Source organism: Leptopilina heterotoma, unplaced genomic scaffold, assembly GCF_015476425.1.
Source record: "Leptopilina heterotoma isolate Lh14 unplaced genomic scaffold, ASM1547642v1 Lhet_163, whole genome shotgun sequence".
In the NCBI taxonomy this organism is placed as follows: domain Eukaryota; kingdom Metazoa; phylum Arthropoda; class Insecta; order Hymenoptera; family Figitidae; genus Leptopilina; species Leptopilina heterotoma.
The window spans coordinates 1220179-1247465 of record NW_025110879.1 but is presented as its reverse complement, the minus strand read 5'-3'; the positions used below and the strand labels follow the sequence as shown (position 1 = coordinate 1247465).

The following is a 27287-nucleotide window of genomic DNA, read 5'->3' as shown; positions in this document are numbered from 1 at the left end:
ACGATTTGCTTCAACCAAGAAAAATTTTCTTGGTTCAATACTTTTTTTTCAGTGTGCAATATAAATTGTATGTTTAATGAAATGTAATAAATAGATTTTTTGTCAAATGAAATTTATGGTAAATGGTTTTATGTAAATTGACTATTATGTCAAAGGGGCCGTCCATAAACCACGTAGCCCCATTTTTGGGTAATTTTGACCCCCCCTCCCCCCATGTAGTACACTATTACATGTATTAGCGCCATTTTTTCCTCTTGTAGTCAATTGCTTGACCCCCCCTCCCCCTCAAGAGGCTACGTGGTTTATGGATGGCCCCAAATAAGATTTTATTCTTATTTATATAATTATTAGGTATTATCATTAATAGTTATAATTATAATAAGGGGCCGTACACATAATACGTCACGCGAACAGGGGGAGGGGGGGGGGTCAAGACATTTGTGACGACCTATAGAAAAAATGGCGCTAATGTATGGAACAGTGTGTGACATGGGGGGTCTAAAATGGTTAAAAATCGCGTGACGTATTATGTGTACGGCCCCTAATTATTATTACTGTTTTATTATTATAATAATATTTATTATTACTATTTTATTCTAATAATAATAATAATAATCATTATTATTATTTTATAATTAAATTAATGAAGAAATTTTAAAAATAAAAATAGAGTAAAATAAAAAATGGAAAAAAATTAAATAGTATATAAGACATGAATGAAATTTTTTTTCTAAATTTCGAACTGGCCCATTTAGATAATATTAAGCGTTAAAGTCAAAACTAATAATCTAATTTGAGAATAAATATAAGAACTTGAGTTATCACTTAACACTAATGAAGATCATATGTATATACGTAAAGCAGTGGGATATTTTACTTACAGTTGCGGTGTCAATTCTACAAGACGCTTAGTTTCTTCTTGCATGTTGAATGAACAAGTTCGTCGTCATTTCTTTTTATTTCGTTTTTTTTATCTATCGAATTTTCTCGGCTCACTGGAAATCAATTTTAAAAAATACCATTAATTTCAACATGATACAATGATAATTATTTTTAATTACTATCGGATAATGATAACATAAAATCATTTAAAATGTTAAATCAGCATTAAACTACAGAATTACAAAATATATTATTCTAATAATAATATTTAAAAAGAATATATTTTTAATAGGAAATTTTAATCAACTTAAAAAAAATTTTTTAATAAAATATTGTTTTAGTAAATAAAAATTTTAATAAATGTAAATATACATATTTATTTTTAAATATCAAAATAGTTATTATTGAATGTAAAAATATTTATTTTCGAATGTAAAAATATTTATTTTTGAATGTTAAAACATTTATTTTCGAATATAAAAGTTTAAACATCGTGTTTAATTTTAATTCAACTAGGAAAATAAATTTAAAATGATAATTTCGTTAATTAAATACAATTATTTGAAATACTGAATTTCTAAAAAAACAAATTTTAATAAATTTAATTAATTTATTTGTAAAATAGAATATCAATTAAAAAAAAATTAATCATGACAGCGGTTAATAATGAAAAAAAGGAAACAGTGGGCCTTAAAAGGGAATTAGGCTTGTTCAGTGCAGTGAGTTTAATTGTTGCTGTAATGATAGGTGAGATTTTTTATAAGCATAACTACACGTGCAATCGTCACACCGATTGTTTTAAAATTACATTCCTTAAGTTTGATATATAAATGAAATTAATGAGAATAAAATTTAATTTTTACACTTTATCTCACATTTTTAAGGAAAAGAAAATTTCTGTATTATTATTTTTTTATTATTATTACTAATTTTATTATTATTATTATTATTATTATTATCATTATTATTATATCTAAAAAATTTTAATGTATATTTAATAATTTTTCATCTTTATGACATGCTTATTAATTAAATTAATTTATTAACTGCACGGAATATTATTCATTAAACTCTATAACCTTTTAGTCATAATTTAAATTAATTTATTAACTGCACGGAATATTATTCATTCGACTCTATAACCTTTTAGTCAAATCATTTATTTTTATTACATAAATATTTTCTTATACTTCAATAAATAATAAACACTTTCAAATAAACAAATAATAAATTAATTAATATATAATTTACTTATGAAATAATGAATAAACACTTGGAGCAAAATAATTCTTATTAATTTTAAGAAATCAGAATTTCTGACAAATTAAATTTTCCCCATAAAATGTAATTTCAATTAGTAATTCGAATATTTAGAAAATTAATAAATAAACAAAAAATGATAAAATTAATAAAATTAATAAAATTGACAAAATAGAAAAAATTGTTAATAAAAATAAAATATATAATAATTTTTTGATACAACAATTAATGCATAGGAAGTGATTCACAACAGATTAGCTCAGATTAGTTCAAATAAAAGGATAAGGAGGAACTTAAATCATTTCTCTGGGGCACGATTCATACAAAGCTTGACGAAATATTTAATAAGCTTCACTCATGAGTGACAATCATGCTATAACAAATTATGTTCGTAAATTTTTCCCACGTGGATTAAATAACTGCTACCGTGTACTAACAGAGATGGTATGAAGTCAAAAGTTCCAAAACAAAAGTTCCGATTCCGAAGGACCCAAATTATTATTTTCCTTAATGACATTTTTTCCAAAGTATTATTTTTCCAATAGGTAGTCGTATTTCCAAACATTGTTTTTTTTATTTTTCAAATTTCAAAGTGCAATTTCAAGTCAGGAAACTTTCAGTTATTATCGTTGTTATTTTTATAAATTGTCATTCGACGTGTGCTTATTCCAAAATTATGTTGTAAAATTAAAAAATGTATTCAAATTAAAAAATAGTAAACAGTGAAATTATATTAAATTGTAAATTATTAGTGAAAGTAAAAATTTTATTTAAATTATAAAATAGTGAACAGTGAAATTATATTAAATATTGTAAATTTTAATTATGGCAGAATTAATACAAGTCGGAAGAAAATTATGTACGTATCGAAGGATTTCTGTACTACAATCATTCAGATGGAAAAAATAATGTGAAATATTGAAAATGCCTTATTTTTTCAAACAACTCCAATACTTTTCACTTATTTAACAACTCAACACTTTTTATTTTGGTTTCATACTTTGGTAAATTTATATTTTGGACATTTTGGGCTTTGGAACTTTTGTACTGTGAAAAAATAAATTTTGGATCTTTTCTTTTTGGAAACTTTTTCTTAGAACTTTTCGATTAGAACTTCTGTTTTGGAACTTTTGTAAATATTCTTTTCTTAATGAATAACAAATTTTCAATTTTTTATTTTTTCTTATTATAAAAATAAAACAAAAATAAACATAATAAACATAATAATAATAATAATAATAATAATAATAATAATAATAATAATAATAATAATAATAATAATAATAATAATAATAATAATAATAATAATAATAATAATAATTTATTATTAATGAGAAAAGTAATGATAATGTTAATAATACTAATAACAATAATAATAAAAATTTGTAAATAATTGTTAACTTAATTTAAAATAATACATGCAATTTATGAAAAAAAGTGATTGAAAATAAGACCAAGGCAACATTTAATTTCAAATGAAATAATTATGCAAAACTAATTGTAACAAAGTTTCACCATTCATTAACGACCTTAAAATTCAATTATATTAAATAATTCCAATGCTTTCCCTAAACAATGACGAATTTTTTCTATGTCGTCATTTTTATTTACACTTTTTTAATCATTTTAATCTCTTTTCAATTTGGCTACTATAAATTTTTTTTATTTTTTTGCTTTTTATATACGTATATTTACATTATATTATATCCACAAAACAGAAGTGACGTAAATCAGTAAATGAATGATGAAAATTATTGTAAATTTGAATAATAATTGTATTTGAAAAATTTTAATTATTTACAATTACTAAACTGATAATAATATTATGGAAAAATTAAATATTCTATTCATATTTCTCAAGTTTTAATTTTAATATTTTTAATTTTAATGTTTGAATTTTAATACTTTAATAATTTTAATGTTTTAATTCTAATATTTTAATTGATTGTAGGTCAAAAGTTCCAAATAAAAAGTTCCAAACCAAATGTTCCAATCGGAAAGTTCAAAAATGAAAAAGTTCCAAAATACAAAAGGTTCAAAATAAAAATGTACCAAAAGACAAAAGTTCAAAAATAAAAAAGTGTTAAAATACCAAAGTACCAATATGATTTCATATATTGTATATGCCCACACAGCACCGAAACTTTTCTAAAAGTTTATTAAAGATTTACTTGCAAACTTGGAAAAATTTACTTGTAAAGTTTAGTGAAAATTGAGTAAAAATTTAAATGTCCCACTTCAAGTGTTAATTCAATGACGGTTTTAAAAAACGGAACTTTTGGTCTTTAGAAAAAAGAACTTTTGGAACTTTTTGTCTTTGGAAAAATGAAGTTTTGGAACTTTTTGTCTTTGGAAAAATGAAGTTTTGGACCTTTCAGTCTTTGAAACTTTTGTTTTGGAACTTTTGTCCCCCAATTTTAATCTTTTAATTTTAATATTTTTAATTTTAATGTTTTAATTTTAATAGTCTAATTTTAGTAGTCTAATTTGAATATTCTAATTTCAATATTTTAATTTTAATTGTATTTTAATTAATAAATTTAAAATTAAAATTCAATAGGTAATTTGTTTTAATTCAGTTTTTCAGTTTTTTTAGCTATAATTTTTAAGAGATTAATTTTCTAAAGGAATTTATTCCATTATAATAAATTCTATAGGAATTTATTCCCTTAAAAAATTAATTTCTAAAAAATTAAATTATTGAAAGTGAAAAATTTTGTTTAGTGTAATAGAGAATTTTTACAAAATTGAGCAACAATAATTAGAAATAGTTTCGAAAATTGCCTGGCTTGTTTTTAATTTCTTTTTTTGAAATACTCGTCTTTAGTAAAATTTTGCATTTTGAAACTTACAGGTTCGGGTATTTTCGTATCACCGACAAGTGCCCTTGAACGATCAGGATCCATAGGCTTTTGTCTAATAATTTGGATGGTGTGCGGTTTCCTGTCACTTCTCGGTGCTCTAGCTTTCGCCGAATTGAGTGCAGTGGTTCCACGTTCCGGCGCCGAATACGCATACTTCATCGATGCCTTTGGGCCGCTACACGCTTATTTTGGACAATTGCCATCATTCATTTGCTCCTGGGTGTACGTGACAATTCTACGTCCAGCAGAAGTGGCCGTTGTTATTCTCACATTCGCCGACTACGCCATTCAGCCCTTCATCACCCTGATGCCCGACATTTCTCCCGAGTCGATGCAAATGCTAAAAAAATTAATTGCAATTATGGGTCTCGCAATAGTGACATACGTAAATTTAAGTAGCGTGAAACTTTACGTGAAGATTCAGAATACCTGCACTATTCTCAAAGTAGCGGCGTGCCTTTTAATAATCGCCGGCGGTATTTATTGGTTGGCGAAAGGAAACACTGAATTATTAAACAATCCATTTAGGGGAACAACATCGTCGCCGGGAAATATTGCCCTGGCGTTCTACAGTGGTCTTTGGGCGTACGATGGCTGGACATCGGCAACAATAGTCACCGAGGAAGTGAAGAAACCTGAAATTAATATTCTTAGGAGTATTTTAATTGCCGTGCCTGCGATTACATTACTCTATGTGACGATGAATTTGATGTACATGTCGGTGTTGCCGATATCGGAAATGATTTCATCGAATGCCGTTGCAGTTTCCTGGGCTAATAAAGTACTGCCTCCTTGGCTTGCGATTGCTATTCCCCTGGGTGTTGCTTTCTCCACTTTTGGATGTTGCTTGAGCCTTCAATTTGGCGTTTCACGATTGTGTTATGTCGCCGGACGCGAGGGACATGTTCCGAGATTTTTCAGTTTTGTGCATTACAGTAAAATGACACCGGCCGCTGCTGTTGCTCTTCAGGGCATTCTGGCATTCTTTTGCATTCTAGTGGGAAATATCATAGAATTAATCGAATTCGCGAGTTTCCTCACCTGGGTCTTTTATGGTTTGGCAATGATCGCACTTATTATCATGAGGAAAACAAAACCTGACGCTCAAAGACCTTACGCTGTGCCAATTGCCATTCCCTGGCTTGTTCTATTTATTGCAATATTTTTAGTCATTGCTCCAATTATCAAAGAGCCATCGCCTAAATATTTTTTCGCTGTTATCTTCATTCTCATCGGCGTTGGAATCTACCATTTCTTCGTATTCAAGAAAGTCAAAAATAACTTTTCAGGTATTCTTTAATCTATAAATTACATTATTAAATTATTAATTATTAATTATCAGTTTTCAAATTTCAAATTTTAAATTCAAAATCAAATTTCAAAAATAATTATTAAGATAAATATTTTCTTTTAGAAAAACTCACCTATCTGGTGCAAATCTTGTGCTTAGTGGTCCCGTCTGAGGAGGAAAGTGACACGCAGAATAAAAAAAAAGAGATTCTACCTAGCCCGGAAAAATCAAATCTGCCAAACAGTGAAATAAAAAATTAAAATAATTAAAAAATTTTAATCGAATAGGAAAAACATTATTGTGAAGTGATGACTTTTACTCCAGTTATGATGATTAAGGTTTTTTTACAAAACCTTGAAATGTACATATTTTTTTTACGAATTATTTCGCAATATTAAAATCCAAAAAACTTGGAACAAAAAAAACACAAAGAAGAATTAAAAACACTTCTCGGCATCTTTTTTTTATAAAGAGTTTATTTAATAACTTTAACCCTGAAAAATATAGTTTTAAACTACAATAGTAAATAAGTTTCACCATTTAAAAAAATATTAAGTGAAACGGTTTTCTTATTAATAAAAATGACAATCGTAGCTTCGTAAAAATTCATATCAGATCATTATTGGCACGGTTTTGATCAAAACCGAATTACACTTATATCATTAGTTAACAAATAAATAAAGTGCTCATTTTTCTTTAAATATAACAGGCGACAAAATATAAATATAATTTTTTTTGTCACTATATATTTTTATAAAATTATAAATTAGAAAATTTTACATAATATCACTATTTAATTTTTTGTGATTTTTTTGTATTTTCGATATTTACTCTTTATTCGTTTTTCACATTTTTCACTCGATCGAGATTCAAAATCAAATTATTCAGTTTGTAAATTTTCACATTTTCATCACATGAGAAGGCTTTTTTTTATAAGTCTAAATTATAAAGTTTTTATAAATCTAATTTTTTGCTAATCGTGTAAATATAGTTTTTAATGTTTTTAATTCAATAGAATATTTCTAAAGATAAATATAAATAAATAAAAATAAAAAAATTGTACTAATTTAAAAAAAAAAAATTTCCATTTTTCCCTTTTCTTCTACAGCAATTTTAAAATTTTTAGTTGAAAAAAAAATAAAAATAAAATTTAATTTCAAAAGTCTTATTAGTCTAACGAAGATCCCATTTTACAAGTTTTCAATTATCAGTCTTCTAATTTAAATTTTTTAAAAACGTTTACATAACTTTTGCATTTTAAAATATAAGTTATTAATTGTTTACAAAATCGTTTGTTTAAAAAATAGTTTTTAGAAAAATTGTATATTGAAACAATTTAAACGCAATTTTTTTTTTAATTGCTTAGTAATATTATTAAAGGCCACGGCTTATCTACAAACTGTAGCAATTACCTTTAAGTATCATCTAAAATGAAATCGTAAAGAAAATCTTTTGAAAATTTTTTTTCTCTTGATTTACAAAGAAATTATTGTTCTTTCTCACTTTCTTTTCTCTTCGTTTTTAGAATTGTCATAAATTCTAAAAACAATTTTCAGAAATATATTTACAGATCGTAATCAATATCATTTGGATTCTTATAATACGATGAGAATTTTTATCATAAAAAATATAATATTTACATCGTTCTATTTTTTTTTTCTTCTTTTTTTTTGCAAGAAAAATATTAATTTTTTAGTGATTGTTCTTTATATTTAAATATATTAATAAAATAGTCACACTCACATTCATTCTGTTGTCTCACGCTTGTTGGCTTTGTTGCTCAAGGTTGAAATTTTCGTCTAATGACCTTTAGTTATCGCTTTCTTGATAATCAAATAAGAAGACGTCTTGTGATTTTTTTTAAATTGGTTCATTGCATTTTGAACATAATTTTGCTTCTCTGAAAAATGAAACTTATATTATATCTATTTTTTCAACTCATTTAAAAGTGGACTTTTACTTACTGTAACAATTTTTGAAAATTATTTCGAAGTTCGTTATTGAGATTCGTCTCTAAAGCAAGGGCAGCCTCTTTTTCTCTCAACTGTTGTCTCAATTGATATATTGTATCCTCTAGAGCTTCAAAAATAGCCTTAAAAAATATTTTTTCTAATTAGTGAATTGAAAATCTTTCTTTTTTAATTTTAAATATAAATATTGTTTCGTTAATTGTAAATTTCGTTTCATTTAATTGTAAGTTTGTTTCATCTAAGTGTAAATTTTGTTCCATGTGAATGTAAATTTTGTTTCATATAATTGTAAATTTAGTTTCACTTAATTTTAAATTGAGAAATGAAAATAAATTTGATGAGCAATAATAATAATTCTTTTGAACTCACTCTCGATTCTTCGACAGTGTCGGACAATGTTGGAGGCTCATCAAGGCAAAAAAATTCTCGAACACATGGAGCCAATAAAAGTTCCGATGAACTTAATAATCCATTAACAAAAGTCTGAAGACCACGTATTCGTTCTTCAAGAAAACTCGGAGCAAAATTATCACCCAACCATTTTTTACGAGGTAATGTTAAATGAGCTATTGGAATTTTTTGTCTTCGTAATTGTGTCATCAATCGAACAAAATCAGTGTAACGACGAAAAACGAACCAACAATCTCCACCTTTTAATTCTACTCTTAATTTGTAAACCTGATGAAAACATAAAATTTTAACTATTAAAAATTATTAATTTATTTTACTGTAAATAAATGTATCAACTTACTGTAAATCTGGCCCTCTCTTCCATAACTTCGTATCCAACAATTGGTATTCTTAAGTCTTCAGTCAAAACTGGTCCTTGAAATGATTCTGGATTACCATTTAAATTCGCTTCTTCCGGATAATTAAAGCTTTGTACTGTAAACGAATTTGAATGTCCCGATAAATCAGAATCAGGACTATCTAAAGCTCGAAGTGATCCACCTTGTAAATTTTTTGCTTTACTAATAGCAAGTGTTACCTCACTAACACAACCAACACCGGATTCTGAGTTAGACATTTTTCTGCTGCAACGAATAATTAAATTTTAAACAAATTCTTTATCATTATTAAAAAATATATATTATTATACTGCATTTTGCATTGTATATAAGCGTAAAATTGATTGGATTTAAAATAATGAAAAATCGAAGAAACCCGAGTAATTCAATACATACTTGGAAATATGCATGTAGAGGGTAATATATTATCTGATAATAGAAGAAAAACAATGAAAGTGATAATAATAGCAAGTGTACAAAATTATAAACAAAAGAATATCGAACAAATAAAGAAAATAAAAACTAACCTCAATCTTACAGATGGTATACTTTAATCTAAAAATATTCTCTGCATATTAAACATTAAATTATCAATCGCATAATGTAGGACGTATTTTGCAATACACGTACAAGTTTTGCATTTTTAATGTTGATCACAACCACTATTTATTTACAAAAACCACAAAAAGGCACAAAAGTGACGACAGCTGCTAGCATTGAATACATAAAGTAGTATAAGGTGCAGTCCACAGGCATTTCTTAATTCTTAATCTAGGCTTAAGATTGCAGCGCCACAATGTGAAAGTTTCGAACTAAGAAAAATGTCGTCTGCTATATTTGTTTTCATTCTGTGTTGCATGTCAGCATGTGTTCCTGAAAGTTGTTCGAAAGCAGATGATACTTTTTAACAATTAATTGTTTATTACTACCATCGTTACATTTACCTACAACAATTGTAAATATTGAGGAAATTCCACTGCAATTTGTAAAGCAAACTTTCCGAAACAAAAAGTTATCAAACCTAATGTGCAGGAAACTATAAATTGGTAAACCATGCTTTGTTTACATTATTCAAATTGTTAATATTGACAGTAAAACAAATATTTTTAATCTCTTTTTTATTCTGTGAAAATGAAATTATCATATTGTAATTATATACAGTCTTTAATTTGTTATCAACTTATTTCCAAAGGATATAAAAAAATAAACAATGAAAACATAGAAAAATAAAATTTTGTTCAAAACAAAGTCCGTTAACCTTCTGTCAGTTCGTTTCTTTCTTCTATAATTATAATTTTATCAGATTTGCTAAAATAATTTAAATTTTATTTGCACAAAAACTTTATCGAAATATAGCAGAAATTTTAAATAGACCTAATAAAGTAAACAAAAATATTGATAAGCTTAATGTAGGTATATATAATAGCAAAAATAAACAGATAAGAAAGTGATATAAGATAAATAGAAGTTGCATATGGGGCATTCCAGGCCAAATCGGAAATCATTTTGCTTTTGCATCTCAAATTTTTTTTAAACATTTTTTTTCTTTTAGTCCTCTTTGAAATGAGCTACCTTAATTTTTTCAAATTTTTTCATAAAGCGGTTCAGAAGATACAGATTTTTGAAAAATGACGTTTTTTACGTAAATTTTTTCTTTAAATGCTTATAACTCGGTCAAAAATGAATCAAATTGGACGTTTTTATAATGAAAAGTTTTGTTTTCACGCGTAGTTTTTAATAAAAATATTTTAAAAAAATTTTTAAATAATTTACGATAAGATTTTAAAATTTTTTAAATAAAATTTCATTAATTGAGGAGCCGGGAAGAAGAACTCGCCGAGCGCGGAAACGTATTCTCTAATATCATAGTCGGGAAGCAGTGAGCGCCTCTGGGCCTGTCACTGCTACTCGGCTGATATTAACGCATGCGTTGGAGCTCTCGGCGAGTTCTTCTTCCCGAAGTCACCAGGTCATGGCCGTATATACACAGCGTAACGCAAGTATAAGTGCCAACGCTGAACATTGAAAATTGAAAATTCTTCTTCCCGACTCCTCAATTGTCGATACATACATTAATGTATGTATCGATCAATTTTTTTCAAAATTTTTCGTAAGAAACTAGCACTAAATTAACAATTTTTAAGCCTTGTCCGATCGTGGGCAAAAAAGATGGGATCTATTTATTTTGAAATTTTTAATTTTTATATACGCAGTGGTGGCCAAATGCCTAACTTATGCCATTTGACAAAATCACACAAATTTTTGACAGCAAATGTGTTTTCAGACTGAGTCTCTCCAAACTTAACCTTCTTTCTGTGTAAAATTGTGATTTGGTCAAATGGCAAGTTAGGCCTACCGTTTTGCACTGTGTATTGGGGATTTAAAATTGCAATGCGACACATAGTGACCATAACGTGAACTAAAAAAAATGGCTACTGTGGGTGTACAAGGTTGCAAAAAATGTTAATATTTAAAGTATTCTAATGTTTAAGAAATATTTGTTAAGATTGTTGGTCATTATTTATCTTTTTATTGAAAAACTACTTAAAATTAAAACAGAAAAGTAACAATATAAGTTTATATTTTTTTAAATTTGTACACCCATTTCGTCCATTTTTGGTGTAAAACACTAGCGACACCGAGCCCGCGGTGGTAATTTTTATTGCCAATATAAAAATTAAAATTTTTTAAATAAATAGATCCCATTATTGGCCACGATCGGACAAGGCTTAAAAATCGTTAATTTAGTGCTAGTTTCTTACAAAAAATTTTGAAAAAAATTGATCGATACATACATTGTTAAAAATGAAATTTTATTTAAAAAATTTTAAAATCTTATAGTAAATTTAAAAAAAATTTTTTTTAATATTTTTATTAAAAACTACGCGGGAAAACAAAACTTTTCATTATAAAAACGTCCAATTTGATCAATTTTTGACCGAGTTATAAGCATTTAAAGAAAAAATTTTCGTAAAAAACGTCATGTTTCAAAAATCTGTATCTCCTGAACAGCTTTATGAAAAAATTTGAAAAAAATCAAGGTACCTCATTTGAAAGAGTAATAAAAGAAAAAAAATGTTTAAAAAAGATTTGAGATGCAAAAGCAAAATGATTTCCGATTTGGCCTGGAATGCCCCATATGTGACTGTCCACGAGAAAACAAGGCTTAGGTCCAAAAAATCAATTTTGATTTTTTTATGGTAATCGACAGATTTTATGTTGCTTTTTCAAATGCAAAAGTCAGAAGTTAAAAATATCAATTACTTTCGACAATATATCGTTTTAAAGATGGGTATGTCAAGCGTAGTTAACTTCAATCGTAGTACTTCAATCGCTCGCCCTGTGAAATTCACGTTTGGGAGCTAAGCCTTGTTTTCTCGTGGACAGTCACATATATACTTTTATTAGCTTTATTGTCATTATAAATTCTAAACAATTTGCATATTTATGTAATGAATAAACGAACCTTTTTTTTTAAATTTAAACAATAATTGTTTAAAAATTTGAGTTCCAGTGAATAATTATTATTCACTGGAACTCAAATTTTAAATCTAAACTCGAATATTGTTTACTAACTTTTTTATTTCACAAAAATAATTCTGCAACAATTATTATACAACAATTTTATTTAAAAAAAACTTATTCACTGAAACTCAAACTTTAAATATTGAACTCGAATTTTTACTAATTTTTCTATTTTTCAGAAATAATTCTGCAACCGGAAATAAAAATATTGATTGTAGGACACTTTTTCCAAAACAAGTTTCCCAACGATTTCTTTTCTCAAAAATCTTTTTTCCCAAAAAAACTTTTCCTAAAGACAATTTTCCCAAAAAGTTTGAATAATTTAATTACTTATTTATGACAGCTAAAATTTTATGTGATATCCAACAGTCTGTAAGTAAGATCGTATATATCATTATCATCATCGTAATCTCTATACTTTTGTACAACAGTTATAAGTTGTTTCTCATAATTTCTTCTTTTCCGATCAATTCCTTTTCTTATACGTTGACCCGTTTATATGCAAAAAATTTCCTTTTCTAGATTTAATTAAATCAGCTTTGTTCATATTTAATAAAAATTTCAATTTATAAAATACTACGAATTTTGACAATCTTTCAAAAAAGGTAACCACAATTTTAACTGCGGAACTCTGCCGTCCAAAAGAAAAAGATACATAAGCGACATTACCATCAATCCGAGAAAATCAAAGAAAACTTTTTGCCTCCGGAACTATAATTCAAATTAACTTTTTTAAAAAAATTTTTGATCAATATTTAATAAAAAAATATTCTGCTTCTCATTATGTAAAAAAAATTAATTTTTTAAACAATTTCTATTGTAAAATGGATATACGGGTTTCTAGTAGTGATAAATACAGACGAATAAAAGCACAAAGTCGCTTATGTTTATTTCTCGGTAAACTTACTCGAGCTGAGCGGTGCCGTCCAAAGGAAAAAGATACATAAGCGACATAATGTAAAAGAACTAAGCCTGTGTAGTAACATTATCGCTTTTCTTCTTCTGTAAACTCGACTCACTGTCAGACCATTTTACAGAGGAAAAAGATACATAAAGACAGTCGAAAAACAGTCGCTTCTTTTAGTCTGTAAAGTCAGCTCACTCTCAGGCTCCTTTACCGAGTAAGAAGATACATAAGCGACTTTGTGTATCATTTTGTCCTGTAAGTTGGTGACGTATGCAGCGTCGTTTACCGAAATATGAACCCACAAAGTGTTTTATGTATCTTTTAACTCTGTATTTCGTCACTTTTTCCATTTTTGTCATTTTTAAACAATCTTTTTTTACAATAAATAATTAAATTTTTTAATTCTTTTTTACACAGTAAATGCAGCTTTTTTTATGAATCCAATGATACCAAAAATTCAATTTTTTCAAAAATGTCGCTTATGTATCTTTTTCCTCTGGACGGCAGTATTGGCCTTACGCACTTCGACAAGAGTCCCCGAGAAATACTTTTTGGATTAAGCATAACCATTCTACTTAGAAATTTTCTATATATTAACCTAATTTGCGTCTACAGCCGACTTTATTAGGAGTACTCGCATTCCGCCTGGACCACCCGTCTAATGGGTTTTCTTGCCAGTGGAGAGGGAAACTGTAGAAAACCTCTCCTGAGTACAACCGGTTTATCGACAGTCGAGTTCTAATGGTGTGTACCGGACAATTTCGACGGTGCACATCATTAAGGCCTAAGCACAATAGGTTCGCGAAAGTCGTTCGCGAACGCAAAGTTTGACCATCATTTGTAAAACTTCAAAATGCAGGATTCAAATCGGCGGACATACTTTTTGAAAATTTTTTTAATTCATTTGGATTTTTATCAATTTTAGTATCTAGGGATATTTTGGGTCGCTGAATTTAAATTTGTCTTTCAAAATAAAAAATTATGAATTCAAAATGAGGGACGTAATTTTTTTAATTCATCCCGATTTTTATCAAATTTTGTACTCTATTCTATATCCTTTGCATTAGCTGATAAAACGAATCATGACACCAGAATGTCCCGCGTGGAGGCTGCAAAGGTTTTACATTACACTTTCTGTTCTTTGTTTTTTTTGTTTATAATATCTGTTTAAAATTTAAAAATTTTGTCCGACATATTGGATCCACCATTTTGAATTTTTTTTGACGTCATATTTATATTCAGCGACCCCAAAAACCCTTGTATACTAAGTTTCATAAAAATTCATCTACCAGATTTTGCTGAACATTTTGGGCCAATCATATGATTATTTTTCCAAACAGCGAAGGGGTTTATAAGATTGTTTCAAATTTTTTAAATTCTTTTGGTTTAAGTTTATTGCCAACCTGCATTTTCTAAGAAAAAAGTTTCGTATATTCGCATAATTCAAGTTATTTGAATCAAATAAATATATAGATAAAAAATTATTTAAATGACTACATAAATAATTATTTGACGCAATTAAAGAGATATTGGTCTAAATTAAAATAATTAATTATGAAAAATAATTGCATATTTGATATAAATAAGGGAAATTCCACGTCAACACGGACAGAGCTGTAAACAAAAATTGATTGATGGAATTAAACGTTCTAGGGCTTAAAAGATTTCTACATTCATGTACTTTAAGATGCCGATGGGCGTTTTTTGCAAATTTTCATTTCGAATGCCAATAGAGCTGTCAAAAGTCAAAAGGTCCAAAAATCTCAAAATACTTTAATGAATTAAAAGCAAAAAACGGGGTAAATTATTTTGTAACTCATTCTTTAACAGTTTTTAGGGTCCCCGAATATAAATCTAAAGTTTTCTTTAAATTCAAAATGGCGGATCCAATATGGAGGACAAAATTCAAATTGGAACAGATTCGATTAAAACTTGTTACTCGGAGGTTTTTAGGGTCGCTGATTACGAATCTGAAGTCTCTTTTTAAAAATTCAAAATTCAAAATGGTGGAAAAAATTTTTAAATTTGTAATAATAACAAATTGTTTACATTATAGAACAGTATGGAACTAGAATTTCTTAAAAGTGACTTCAAATTCGTTATCAGATGCGCTAAAAACCCCCGCGAGTAACACTTTTTAATTAAATATATGATCAAATTTTAAAATTTGCCCACCATATTGGATTCATCATTTTCAATTTCTACAAAGTAACTTTATATTCATAATCTGCGACCCCAAAAGCCCCCGAGTAACACGTTTGAAGGGAATAGGATCAAATCTTTTTGATCCCATTTTTTTAAAGATGATAAAATTTTGAACAGAACAAGATATTTCAGAAGTCGTTTGGCCAATAATTCATTTAGATATTTTTAAAAAATCGCCATTTTCAATGTTTTACAAAAATTTGAATAACTTCTAAAATAATGAACGCTTTTTAATGATCTTAGGTTTATTTTAAAGGTCATTTGCTACACTTTAAGAATTACTTATAGGCATTAACGTGTAATTTTTTTCTTAAAAAATACAGGCGGTCAAACTTGACCCAAAGAAATATAAAAAATTTGAAACATTCTTATTTACAGAAAAATAATTTTTAAAATTCAAACGTATTTTTTTTATTAAATTTTCTTGAAAAATCTACACTATATAATGTTTTATATATTTTCTAAAATAGTTTTTAGTATACAGAAAAATTGTTCCAAATTTTTTGAATTTTTTTGGTCCAAGTTTGACGGCCTGCATTTTCTAAGAAAAAAATTACACGTTAATGCCTGTAAGTAATTCTTATAGTGTAGGAAATGACCTTTAAAATAAGCTTAAGATCATTAAAAAGCGTTCATTATTTTAAAAGTTATTTAAATTTTTGCAAGACATTGAAAAAGACAATTTTTTAAAAATATCTAAATAAAATATTGGCCAAATGACTTCTAAAAGATCGGCGCGACTTCTTATCCCATATAGATGATTTACTAGAATATTTGCGAGATATTATTTTATTTCTCAAAACATCACTTTAGTATAATTTTAGCTCTAAAAAATAATTGTAAGACAGAATGCTTATAGGTAAATAATGTCTTATTAAGTAATGAATCATTAATCAAATTTTAAGTAAAAATACTTTTTAAACAACATAAGTCTTAATTGAAAGAATTTTTTAGAATAAGAATAATAATTAAACAAAAATATCTTTAAAACTAAAATAGATTTGAACGATATTTTATAGAAAAAGATTACAATTTGTAAAAAAATTTGTTAAGCAAATATTTAAAGTCTCAAATTCTTTGTTTAATAGAATATTTATGTGCCAATCTTTCAATTTTCAAAAAATCTTATTTATTGGAATATATGTTTAAATAAACTTTTATTAATACAATGTATTATTTAGAAAAAATGATATATGAAAAAATGTATAATTTAATTAACTCTTGTATGACAAAAATTTTTCTTAGGCAAATGGTAATTTTATAGAATGTTAATTAAAAAGAATATTAATTTACAAGAAATGAAAGTGAAACGAATTCTAATTTAATAGAATACTTAAATGTCTGAATTATAATTTGGCAGCATGTCAATTCGATCGATTTTATATTTGTAAGAAATTCAATTTGACATAACATCAATTTATAAGAAACACTTTTTCGTAGAATTTTAATTTATCAGAATTGTAATTTTGTAGAATATTAATATTGCCAAATCTAATTTTAGTAGAAATCTGCTTTATCAGAATGATCAAATGTTCGAATCTTCAAAATTTCTAATTTCATTTTTACCTACAATCAATGTGACATAAATATTTGGCGCAAATTTTAAAAATTTAATTTCTGATTGGTCAATTTTTAAATTTGCGCCAAATATTTATGTCACATTGATTGTAGGTAAAAATGAAATTAGAAATTTTGAAGATTCGAACATTTGATCATTCTGATAAAGCAGATTTCTACTAAAATTAGATTTGGCAATATTAATATTCTACAAAATTACAATTCTGATAAATTAAAATTCTACGAAAAAGTGTTTCTTATAAATTGATGTTATGTCAAATTGAATTTCTTACAAATATAAAATCGATCGAATTGACATGCTGCCAAATTATAATTCAGACATTTAAGTATTCTATTAAATTAGAATTCGTTTCACTTTCATTTCTTGTAAATTAATATTCTTTTTAATTAACATTCTATAAAATTACCATTTGCCTAAGAAAAATTTTTGTCATACAAGAGTTAATTAAATTATACATTTTTTCATATATCATTTTTTCTAAATAATACATTGTATTAATAAAAGTTTATTTAAACATATATTCCAATAAATAAGATTTTTTGAAAATTGAAAGATTGGCACATAAATATTCTATTAAACAAAGAATTTGAGACTTTAAATATTTGCTTAACAAATTTTTTTACAAATTGTAATCTTTTTCTATAAAATATCGTTCAAATCTATTTTAGTTTTAAAGATATTTTTGTTTAATTATTATTCTTATTCTAAAAAATTCTTTCAATTAAGACTTATGTTGTTTAAAAAGTATTTTTACTTAAAATTTGATTAATGATTCATTACTTAATAAGACATTATTTACCTATAAGCATTCTGTCTTACAATTATTTTTTAGAGCTAAAATTATACTAAAGTGATGTTTTGAGAAATAAAATAATATCTCGCAAATATTCTAGTAAATCATCTATATGGGATAAGAAGTCGCGCCAAAAGATCTTGTTCTTTTCAAAATTTTATCATCTTTCAAAAAATAAAAAGCAAAATATTTTAGTTTCCATACATTTTGTGTTTTAAAATGTTTTTCAATCACCTGAAAATGGATGGTCTCTCAATTTTGACCGCGGTAGTGTAGATTCGTAATCAGCAACCCTAAAAACCACCGAGTAACAAGTTTTAATCAAATCTGATAAAATTTGTATTTTGTCCGCCATATTGGATCCGCCATTTTGAATTTAAAAAAAAACTTTAGATTTATATTCGGGGACCTTAAAAAACTGTTAAAGAATGAGTTACAGAATAATTTACCTCGTTTTTTGCTTTTAATTCATAAAAGTATTTTGAATTTTTTGGACCATTTGACTTTTGACAGCTCTATTGGCATCGGAAATGAAAATTTGCGAAAAACGCCCATCGCCATGTTAAAGTACATGAATGTAGAAATCTTTTAAGCCCTAGAACGTTTAAATCTATCTATGAATCAAGTAATTTTCCTAATTGATTTAAAGCAATATTTATTAAATCCAATTATTCCATTCATTTGACTTAAATAATTCGAATTTGCTACAAATTAGTGATGCCGCGAGACGAGACGGTAACACGTAAATTCTCGTCTCGTATTGACTTTTTGCATGGACGAGAGAACTCTCGCGGCATCACTACTACAAATAACTATTTATTTGATATCCCAGTAAGAAACGAAAAATTGAAAAGGATTGAAATAATTCAAACTCTGTATGGTGTAGTAGAAATTATCCAATACTTTTGAACGCCATTTCTGTCCAATACTTTTCTATACCATGATAGGACCACGTTTCGTCTAAAAATGAATGCTATTCAATTCTTTTTGTAATTTTTAACAAAGACAAAATTTTTTTCTGAATGCTTTCCAATCCCATCCGAAATTATTACAGCCTGTCATTATATCACTTTTCAATTTTTCATTGGAACCGCGTTTCTGCATGCATTCAAGCAATCTTCTGGATTTTTGTAATTTATAAGATACATACGTGGCAGATTTTGTAAAAAGTGTTTGTGTTCAAAGAAAAACTTGCTGAAAAATTGATTGTTTACCAATTCAACGTCATTTAAACTAGTCAGGGCCGTTATTCTGTTAGACAATAAATCATAACCTAAAAATTTCAGAGACCTTTAAACACTTTTAACCCTTTTAACTGATAATTTAATAATTATTCCTTTTTAAAATAGCAAATAAATTCATGAGTGCAGTTATTTGAAAGTAATTGAACATTCTATATGTCAACAATATTAGTATTATATTATTATACTACTGTCGCGGAATTCAGAAGCATAGGGCAGAAATGTCATTCAAAAGGATAGAATTTTTTTAATGCTTCTTAATCTTTGCTTTCTTACTGGGTATTCAAGAGGATTGATATCGTTACTATTTATATTGCTCTCACTGGATAGAAAAGTATTGGACAGAAATGGCATTCAAAAGAATAGAATCTTTTTAATACTTTTCAATTTTTCGTTTCTTACTGGGATACTACAAATTAAAATTTTTATATCAAGGGCAGTTCCATACGAAAAGTAAATGGTGGATCACCGATTTTTCTTAAAGTTTGTAATTTTGTAGTATTTGGGGTACTTAATAACTGTGTCAAGATTTGAAAAATCGGAAACTGAAAATAAATAAATAAATGTCAATTTTTTATAATATTATTAAAAAAAGTTAAAAAAAATTAAATTTTCAATAATTTGTTAAAACAATAATTTTTTATTGTTAAAAAAATATGCTAAGGACATCATGCAGTTTCCTAAAAAAATTATTTTCTCAAAATTTAAACCTTCCTTAATAAGTGGTTAAATTTTTAAAGAAGTGATTTTTGATGTTTTTGAGAAAAAAATTTTTGAAGTTTGCGCTACGAGTTTTTGTGCGTTGCGGCTAACTAAGTAGCGCCTATATCAGTGTATTTTAAAAGATGATATGACCTTTACTGCTCACCCGTAATACATTTATTAATTATATACGTATATATTATTATTATAAACAGTTTAACTATATATTTTTAACTTTTTTATAAACATTATTTTCCTTTTTTATTGTAAAAAATCTTTTCCTCCACACTTTATCCAGGCTTATATTTCTAATTTTGTATTGTTATGGTCTTCAGTGTAACAAAAGTCAAACGTTATTGTGTCAAATTTATTTTCTACTAACTGAAAAAATGCTTTAAGGAAAAGATTTTTTACATTAACCCATTGATGCCTACACTACCGTCGGGAATTATCGGTACGGCTGCACGCGCACGGCCCAAAAACATACCAATCTTTAAATCACGATTTTTTTGTAAATACAAATGTCAGAAAATTAACAAATATACCATTCGAAAGATTATTAAATTCTGCGATTAATGATACATAACTGAAAATTTTAATAATTTATACAAAATTAGCAGCAATCGGCAAATTTGACAAAAAAAATTAAAAAATAAAATTTTTTCGGAAATTTTTTGAACCCCTGCAAATTTTTTAAAAATTGTAGAAAAAATTTGAAACTTATATAGGTGTAATCATTCAAGTCTCATCTTTAATTTAAGACCAAAAAAGTTAAAAAATCTTAATCGGTTATCGAGATATCATTATAAACAGCCGAGCATTTTCAGCCAAAAACCGTTCAAAATCGACTAACTCAATGCATTTGTCAAAAAACATGCTCCGACGTTTATAATGATATCTCACGAACCGAATAAGATTTTTAAACTCTTTTGGTCTGAAATTAAAAATGCAACTTGAATGATTACACCTATATAAGTTTCAATTTTTTTCTACAATTTTTGAAAAATGTGCAGGGGTTGAAAAAATTTCCAAAAAAATTTTATTTTTAAAATTTTTTTTGTCAAATTTGTCGATTGCTGCAATTTTTGTATAAATTATTAAAATTTTCAGTTATCTATCATTAATCGCAGAATGTAATAATCTTTCGAATGGTATCTTTGTTAATTTTCTGAAATTTGCATTTACAAAGAAATCGAGATTTAAAGATTGGCATGTTTTAGGCCGTGCGTCTGCAGCCGTATACCGATAATTCCCGACGGTAGTGTATATATAGGCAAAGGAATGCAGATATAATAAAAGTAACTATTGGAATCCTGGCATGGGATCTCCCAGGCAGAAAAGTTGGAGATGTGCCAGCACTAACGACCGGCATGGTACCGAACCGGTTGTAAAGTTGGACTTATGCCGGTACCGGCAAAAAGGTACCGGGCCGGATATGAAATAAATACCAGCCCAGTACCGGCCCGGTGGTAAATGTGGATTTGTACCGGTACTGGTAGTGTGTACCGGGCCGGTTGATAAAAAATATCTGACCCAGCAACGGCCCGGTACTATAATTTACTTCTGTTTTTATACCGCCGAAGAAGATTTGCCGGTGATAATTTTTTTACCGGCCCAGCACCGGCGTAGCACCGGCCCGGTACTGTCATTTCGCTCTGTTTTATACCGCCGAAGGAGATTTGCCGGTGATAATATATTTACCAGCCCGGTACTGTCATTTCGCTCTGTTTTATACCGCCGGAGGAGATTTGTCGGTGATAATATTTTTACCGGACCAGCACCGGCCCGATACTATAATTTAGTTCTGTTTTTATACCGCCAAAGAAGATTTGCCGGTGATAATATTTGTACCGGCCCAGCACCGGCCCGGTACTACTATTTGGTTTTGTTTTTATACGGACGAATGAGATTTGCCGGTGATAATATTTGAGCCGGCCCAGCACCCGCCCAGCACAAAAATTTACTTAATACTTTCTACTGGCAGAGAAGTTTTGCCGACAAAAATATTATTACTGGCCCAGTATCGTCCCGGTTGTTTGCTAATGTTAAACTAGCAGAAAAAGAATTAAAGAAGAGAAAAAAAATTTGAAACTTAATTTATTAATTAATTTAATTATTAATAATAAATTAATTAGTAAGTTATGCTGGCAATTATATTAATACCGAGTAGGTTGCTTATTGGTGCCGGCCCGGTATTTAGCCGGTGAATAGGGCGGTTATTATTATTTATAATTACTATTTTTATTTATTTATTTTTAATGATTTAAATTGAATTAAAATAAATTAGAAAATACAAATGCTGGCCCGGTACCGCACCGGTTGAATATTAGTGCCGGCCCGGTACTGCTGCCAGGTGGAATGTCGGTTGGACTTTATAAGCTCACTTTGCATTTACTTTCCATATGCAGGTTTAGGTTAGCGGATGTGGTGTCGACTTTGCAGCCTCAGGGTCCTGAGTTCAATTCCTCGAGTCTTCAGATTTTTCTATAATTGTTTATGTTTCTCTGTTTCAGCATTTAATATATTTACTGTTTCCAATTTAAAATTAATAATAACATTGATAATAATAATAATAATTAAACAATTAATCAGACTGAAATGTAATTTTTTTAACCGGCCCGGTACCACACCGGTTGTTTTTTAGTGCCGGCCCGGTACTGTGTCAGATATTCATCAGTGCCGGCCCGGTACGGTTGCCGGATACCTACCGAAGTTATCATCCGGCAATTTACCGGTACTGCGCCGGTGGAATGAACAGATTTATGCCGGTACTGGACCAGTACCTAGCCGGTTGTGCAGCCGGTAATAAACCAGCACTAAATGCCTTCCAACAATAACCGGGCCAGTACCGCCCCGGTGGACAATTCGGTACCGGCCCGGTACGTATGCCGGATACCTGCCGCAGTTATCATCCGGCAATTTGCCGGTACCGAGACGGTAAAAATTACGGTCTTATGCCGGTACCGCCCCGGCACTTATAATCCGCCGTTAGTATCGGTCCGGTACCATCCCGGTCGTCAATTTCTACCTGGGCTAATGATAATTTTTGTCGTTGAATGTTAAAAAAATATTTTTTTTAACAATTTTTTTTTTATAAACAAATGAAGAGAAGTCGATTTTTTTAAGAAACTTATAGCGCTATTTGATTCTACGCTAAAAACCACTACGAAAACATATATTACATAATTTTTTAAAAAAGACCTATTGGTGTAAAAATGTTATAAACAATTAGCCTGCATTCATACTGTATGAGGTATAAGGATCGTTTTTGAAGTTAAAGATTTTTTTAAACAAAATTAGCTTAATCAGGAGAGTTTTTGACGTTAAAAATTTTTTAAACAAAATTTTTACCTCTAAAACTATTTATGTAAGTGGAAATAAATAAGTAAAATGTCTTCCGAGCGAGCGAGGAATATGACGCTAGTTTAAAATTAATATATTTATTATTATTATACTATAAATATTGTTATTATTATAAACTTACTGGTTTATTTACGATTCTGAAAATCATTGAAAAGCATCACAAAAACTATAATGATCACTGTAATAAAGTATAATTGGCCTGCAGGTACCTCGTCCTGGCAAGAAAGAATCCTGGGGTGCTGGATCCATGATCCCAAAATGTCAACTTAAAAAGGGAAACATTCATAATGACTTATTGTTCATTTGCTGGTCTCACACCAGGAAGAAAGGTATATATAGATTTCCAGCAAATTTAGAACAAAATTTTTTCAACAATGAATTATCTGCTTTTAATAATGTTAATGAAACAAATTCTTTATAATAACTTTAGTAATAAATATAGTGATATTAATATTAATACATTAATATTACACAGAATTTTTTTTCTGGAGAAATAAAAAACAAATAAAAAATAATAATGAAGAACAGATAAAAAAGAGAATAATAAATATTATCGTATAAAATAAATACAAGGTAAAATAAATAATTTCTTGTAAAATATTACCTTTTTAGGTGACAGGATGAAAACAGTGAGAGGGAATTTGTCTGCGAATAAGTTTGGCTTTGAGAAAGGTGACAAAAAGTTTGAGCTTTTGATTCACCGATAATAGATTTCTATGCTGCGTTGCGTTTATAATGGCTGATATATCTATTGAAGTTGAAACATCAAGACTTGTCATAATATTCTGGTTGGTATTGCAAAATATTTTCTGCACGTGAAATTACGAACAAGTGTTCCTTTGATGTCGCTCAGGTAGAAAAATATCCTAATCCCCTTTGGCCACGTAAACTGAAAAAATAACAAACTTTCTATTATTCTTTTCTGAAATTAATTTATTTTTTTCTTTTTCGTATTTTTCTTTATTTTTTCTCTGAATTTGTACATTTTGCCCCTTTCTAATTTTCTAAGTATTTATTTTATCAATTTTGTAATTATGGATTAATTTAACATATACAGCTTTAAAATTATGAAATATTTAACGTCGAAATTGTTTATTTAAACAAAATCCTTTTTTTATCGGCCCGTACGAATAATGTATAAGTTATTTTTTATTTTTAATCTTTAAAAAAACCGCAATAACCTATTTCTCAATTTTTATAAAGAAACAATAGAATTCTTAATTATATAAAATAAATATTTTTACAATAAAAAAATCGTTTATTTCCATTTTGTTTATTTTGAATTTAAATCAATATTTAAATTGGCGCCCTTACTCGAATTAATTTTTTTGCAAATTGAATTTAAAAATATATATTTGCTTTTCTTTAAATATTTATTACTCTTTGTATATTTTGTTATTTTACTATAATTAACCAAATTTTATGTTTATTTTGCAAAAAAAGCACTTTATTAACTTATTTGAATTTGGCGCCATTTTGAATAAAAGTGCAAACTGTGTGACGTTAGCTATAGATAACTATAGCGCAGTTATGGCTAGTTTTGCCGATTGTTGTTTGCATCGTTATTACGTTAAAATGAAGGTGTTTTTTTCATTTTAGTTATGTCTATTGAAGTCATTTACAACGAATTATGCAACGTGCGATAGAAAAAAAGCTTGATAAACAGTCTGGCAGACGTTGAGGCACGTGACCTACTTAAGAATATCAATTTCTTTTGTGTCGCCGGTATAGCATGGGATGTGGAGAAAGGTAAGTTTTTTTTAACATCCCACAAACTTTATTCTAAAAAATTTCACATCTCTCCAATGAATGAATTATAGTCTAATTTTAATATTTTCTCAGGTATATGGAAAATAAGTGGAAAAATCCAAATGAATTGCGTCTTTTTGTGACATTTCGTGGCATACAGGTTAATCAGTAACGTAACCTCAAATTCGCGGAACCCGCTGTTTATTATTTCATTGTTTAAAAAGGGAAGGGGGGCCCGCGCCATCACTCTCTCTTCCTTTCTCTTTCTTTTCATCTTATTATTTCATTAAACTTGATTAAAGCCGCTGCTTGTTAAAAAGTACTTTTTTCGACTAAACTATATTTTTGGTATATTTTCCTTTATTTCTCAAGGGGGATATTTTCTCTTTTAAAGGAGTTTTGGATTTACTTGGAAAAACCGGCAACGAAAAAGTGAAAGTTTTTAAATAGCTTTCAGAGATTTATTATCTAGGGACACTTGCCAAATTTACTCTCTTAATTGGAATTCTTTTCGATTGTTTCTTCGTTAAAAAAAATTTCTCCAGACTTTGTAAATAATTGACCTTTTGGGAACCAGTTTATGAATCATCGGATAATTAAAATAGTTTGAAAAAAATGCATTTAGCTCAGGAACTTTTTTGATTTTTGCATTTATTTATAAGTTGGGAAAAAAAAGTGAATATAAATATCTCGGGATGGGGGGGAAATGCAAGTGCAAAAATTTTTCTGCCAATTAGCATTAATTTACATGTAGAATATTTTTTTTCTAGAAAATTTGTTTAATATGATGATAAATTAGTTCCGATGGAGAAATAAATGTTTTATCTTTGATATTTTAGGTTTGATAGATAGAAAGAGCCTGTTTGGAAAGGAAAAGTGTTTAGAAAAAGGAATGGTGGCACAATGAACGGGTGAGACGCCCCTGGTGTTTAATGCGCTGCGACGGTACAATGAGGAACTAAGGGAGTGTCCGTCCTGTGTAAGATGGCCTACAGACCTACATTTGTCTAACGTTCGATTTTTTTTTCTGCTGGCCCAACGACAATCGACACGGGGGTCGCGTGGTGATTGTGCGATGTCATATACATGTATCACGGGACGGATATCCGTCTGACGTCGAGGTGACAGTTTCGTGACCCTCGCGAGAGGACGGGGCGCGCGAGCAAGAGAGGGACAGAGTGAGTGTGGAGGACAGAGAAAGGATTGAAAGAACAGAAAGGAGTGAAAGACAGGAGAGAGAGAGAAGGAGATTGTTGGTGCGTGGGATAAGGAGAGAGAGAAAGTAAACAGGAGAAAGGGATTTTTCAAAAAAAAAAAAAAATTAGCGCGAACAGGGGTGTTCCTAACTACGAAAATTCGCGTAGGTGTTTTTTTTGCCAAGTGCGCGCGTGTGGTAAAATACGACAACACCTTGGCAGTTGTGTTTCGATTTAATCTGGTGGAATGCTTGAGGACCGAATGGCAGCGACCGGGGAAGCTGGACTTCCTACCCTGGAAACTGCGAGCGATTCGACATCCACAATTTTGACGAACAATGGTACCGGAAATATTGAGTTGCAGAATCATTTACGAGTGCAACAGACACAACGACTTGATCTGGTGGTGGATATAAACGGTGCCGAAAATTCTGGTGAGTTTTTTTTGTTTATCTTTTTGCTTTGCTTTATTTTGAATTGGGTAGAAAAAAAGGTGTGTTGCACCTCGTGGTTTTGAGAGGAGACGAATACGGTCTATAATTCTCTACAGTCAACTCGGTACTCTTTGTTGTCGCGTTGTGCTTGCCCCTTTACCCGATTTACCTCCCGACTCCTTCCCTCTCAAATGTTAATGTTGCTGTCTCGCTTTCGCAAAGTCTCTTTTTTATTCCCTCCTTCTTGCTCTCACGTTTGCTTTGCCGTCCGTCACTCTTGCCCTCTCGGTTTCTTTTCCTTTCCCCCTGCCCCGCCCCGGTGCCTCGTCTGGCTTACTCACACTCGTTTTCATTTCGTTTACTCTCACTCTTGTTCCTTCTCTCTTGATAACAACCGAGTGTGAGTGAGTCGGCTCCGAACACTCACTGAATTGCCGGCTTGTTTTTCTTGTTCAAACTTTTTGATACACTTTTTTTTTGCAATTATTTAACCTCAATTTTTTCTACTCTTCGGATAAAAAATTATTAAAGCTCCTAT

General features: G+C 28.7%; 3 protein-coding genes and 1 long non-coding RNA gene across 7 annotated transcripts in view; 3 read left to right on the top strand and 1 right to left on the bottom strand.

Annotated features, from left to right (window-relative positions):
* Positions 1–1443: 1443 nt before the first annotated feature.
* LOC122498986 (b(0,+)-type amino acid transporter 1-like) lies at positions 1444–6753 on the top strand. 3 transcript variants are annotated; one of them, XM_043607008.1, is made up of 3 exons: positions 1444–1629; positions 4997–6295; positions 6421–6753. In XM_043607008.1, exons 1-3 carry the CDS (start codon positions 1533–1535, stop codon positions 6555–6557), a joined length of 1533 nt encoding a protein of 510 aa, XP_043462943.1. In that variant the 5' UTR covers positions 1444–1532; the 3' UTR covers positions 6558–6753. The 3 variants fall into 3 exon arrangements, with proteins under 3 accessions (XP_043462943.1, XP_043462946.1, XP_043462945.1); XM_043607011.1 differs by lacking the exon at positions 1444–1629 and adding an exon at positions 2413–2586; XM_043607010.1 differs by lacking the exon at positions 1444–1629 and adding an exon at positions 2883–3001.
* Positions 6754–7371: 618 nt separating this feature from the next.
* Positions 7372–9774, bottom strand: LOC122498989 (sorting nexin-16). Of its 2 annotated transcripts, none has more exons than XM_043607018.1 (5): positions 9583–9774; positions 9019–9298; positions 8637–8945; positions 8262–8389; positions 7372–8197 (listed from the first exon to the last, which is right to left on the bottom strand). In XM_043607018.1, the coding sequence occupies exons 2-5, from the start codon at positions 9292–9294 to the stop codon at positions 8158–8160; spliced, it is 753 nt and encodes a 250-aa protein (XP_043462953.1). In that variant the 5' UTR covers positions 9295–9298; positions 9583–9774; the 3' UTR covers positions 7372–8157. The 2 variants fall into 2 exon arrangements, with proteins under 2 accessions (XP_043462953.1, XP_043462952.1); XM_043607017.1 differs by having other exon boundaries at positions 9019–9301; positions 9583–9773.
* A 132-nt stretch (positions 9775–9906) lies between these two features.
* LOC122498991 lies at positions 9907–24292 on the top strand. Its single transcript, XR_006301290.1, has 3 exons — positions 9907–10101; positions 23576–23699; positions 23983–24292. It is a non-coding gene; the product is annotated as an uncharacterized LOC122498991 (long non-coding RNA).
* A 594-nt stretch (positions 24293–24886) lies between these two features.
* The window catches only part of LOC122498984 (nuclear hormone receptor FTZ-F1), a 285716-nt gene continuing 283315 nt past the window's right edge, over positions 24887–27287 (top strand). The window contains exons 1-2 of the mRNA XM_043607005.1: positions 24887–25119; positions 25959–26749. Coding sequence (XP_043462940.1) covers positions 26563–26749 — 187 coding nt within the window. The 5' untranslated portion in view covers positions 24887–25119; positions 25959–26562. The remainder of the gene's footprint in view (positions 25120–25958; positions 26750–27287) is intronic.

Excerpts from the sequence above, each read along its gene's own strand:
- LOC122498989 (XM_043607018.1), bottom strand. The coding sequence starts at position 9,294 with ATGTCTAACTCAGAATCCGGTGTTGGTTGTGTTAGTGAGGTAACACTT. Across the intron at positions 8,390-8,636 it reads ACACTGTCGAAGAATCGAGA|GCTATTTTTGAAGCTCTAGA; the intron begins GTGAGTTCAAAA and ends ATATTTTTTAAG. Across the intron at positions 8,198-8,261 it reads AATTTTCAAAAATTGTTACA|AGAAGCAAAATTATGTTCAA; the intron begins GTAAGTAAAAGT and ends TTCATTTTTCAG.
- LOC122498986 (XM_043607008.1), top strand. The coding sequence starts at position 1,533 with ATGACAGCGGTTAATAATGAAAAAAAGGAAACAGTGGGCCTTAAAAGG. Across the intron at positions 1,630-4,996 it reads AATTGTTGCTGTAATGATAG|GTTCGGGTATTTTCGTATCA; the intron begins GTGAGATTTTTT and ends TGAAACTTACAG. Across the intron at positions 6,296-6,420 it reads AGTCAAAAATAACTTTTCAG|AAAAACTCACCTATCTGGTG; the intron begins GTATTCTTTAAT and ends ATTTTCTTTTAG.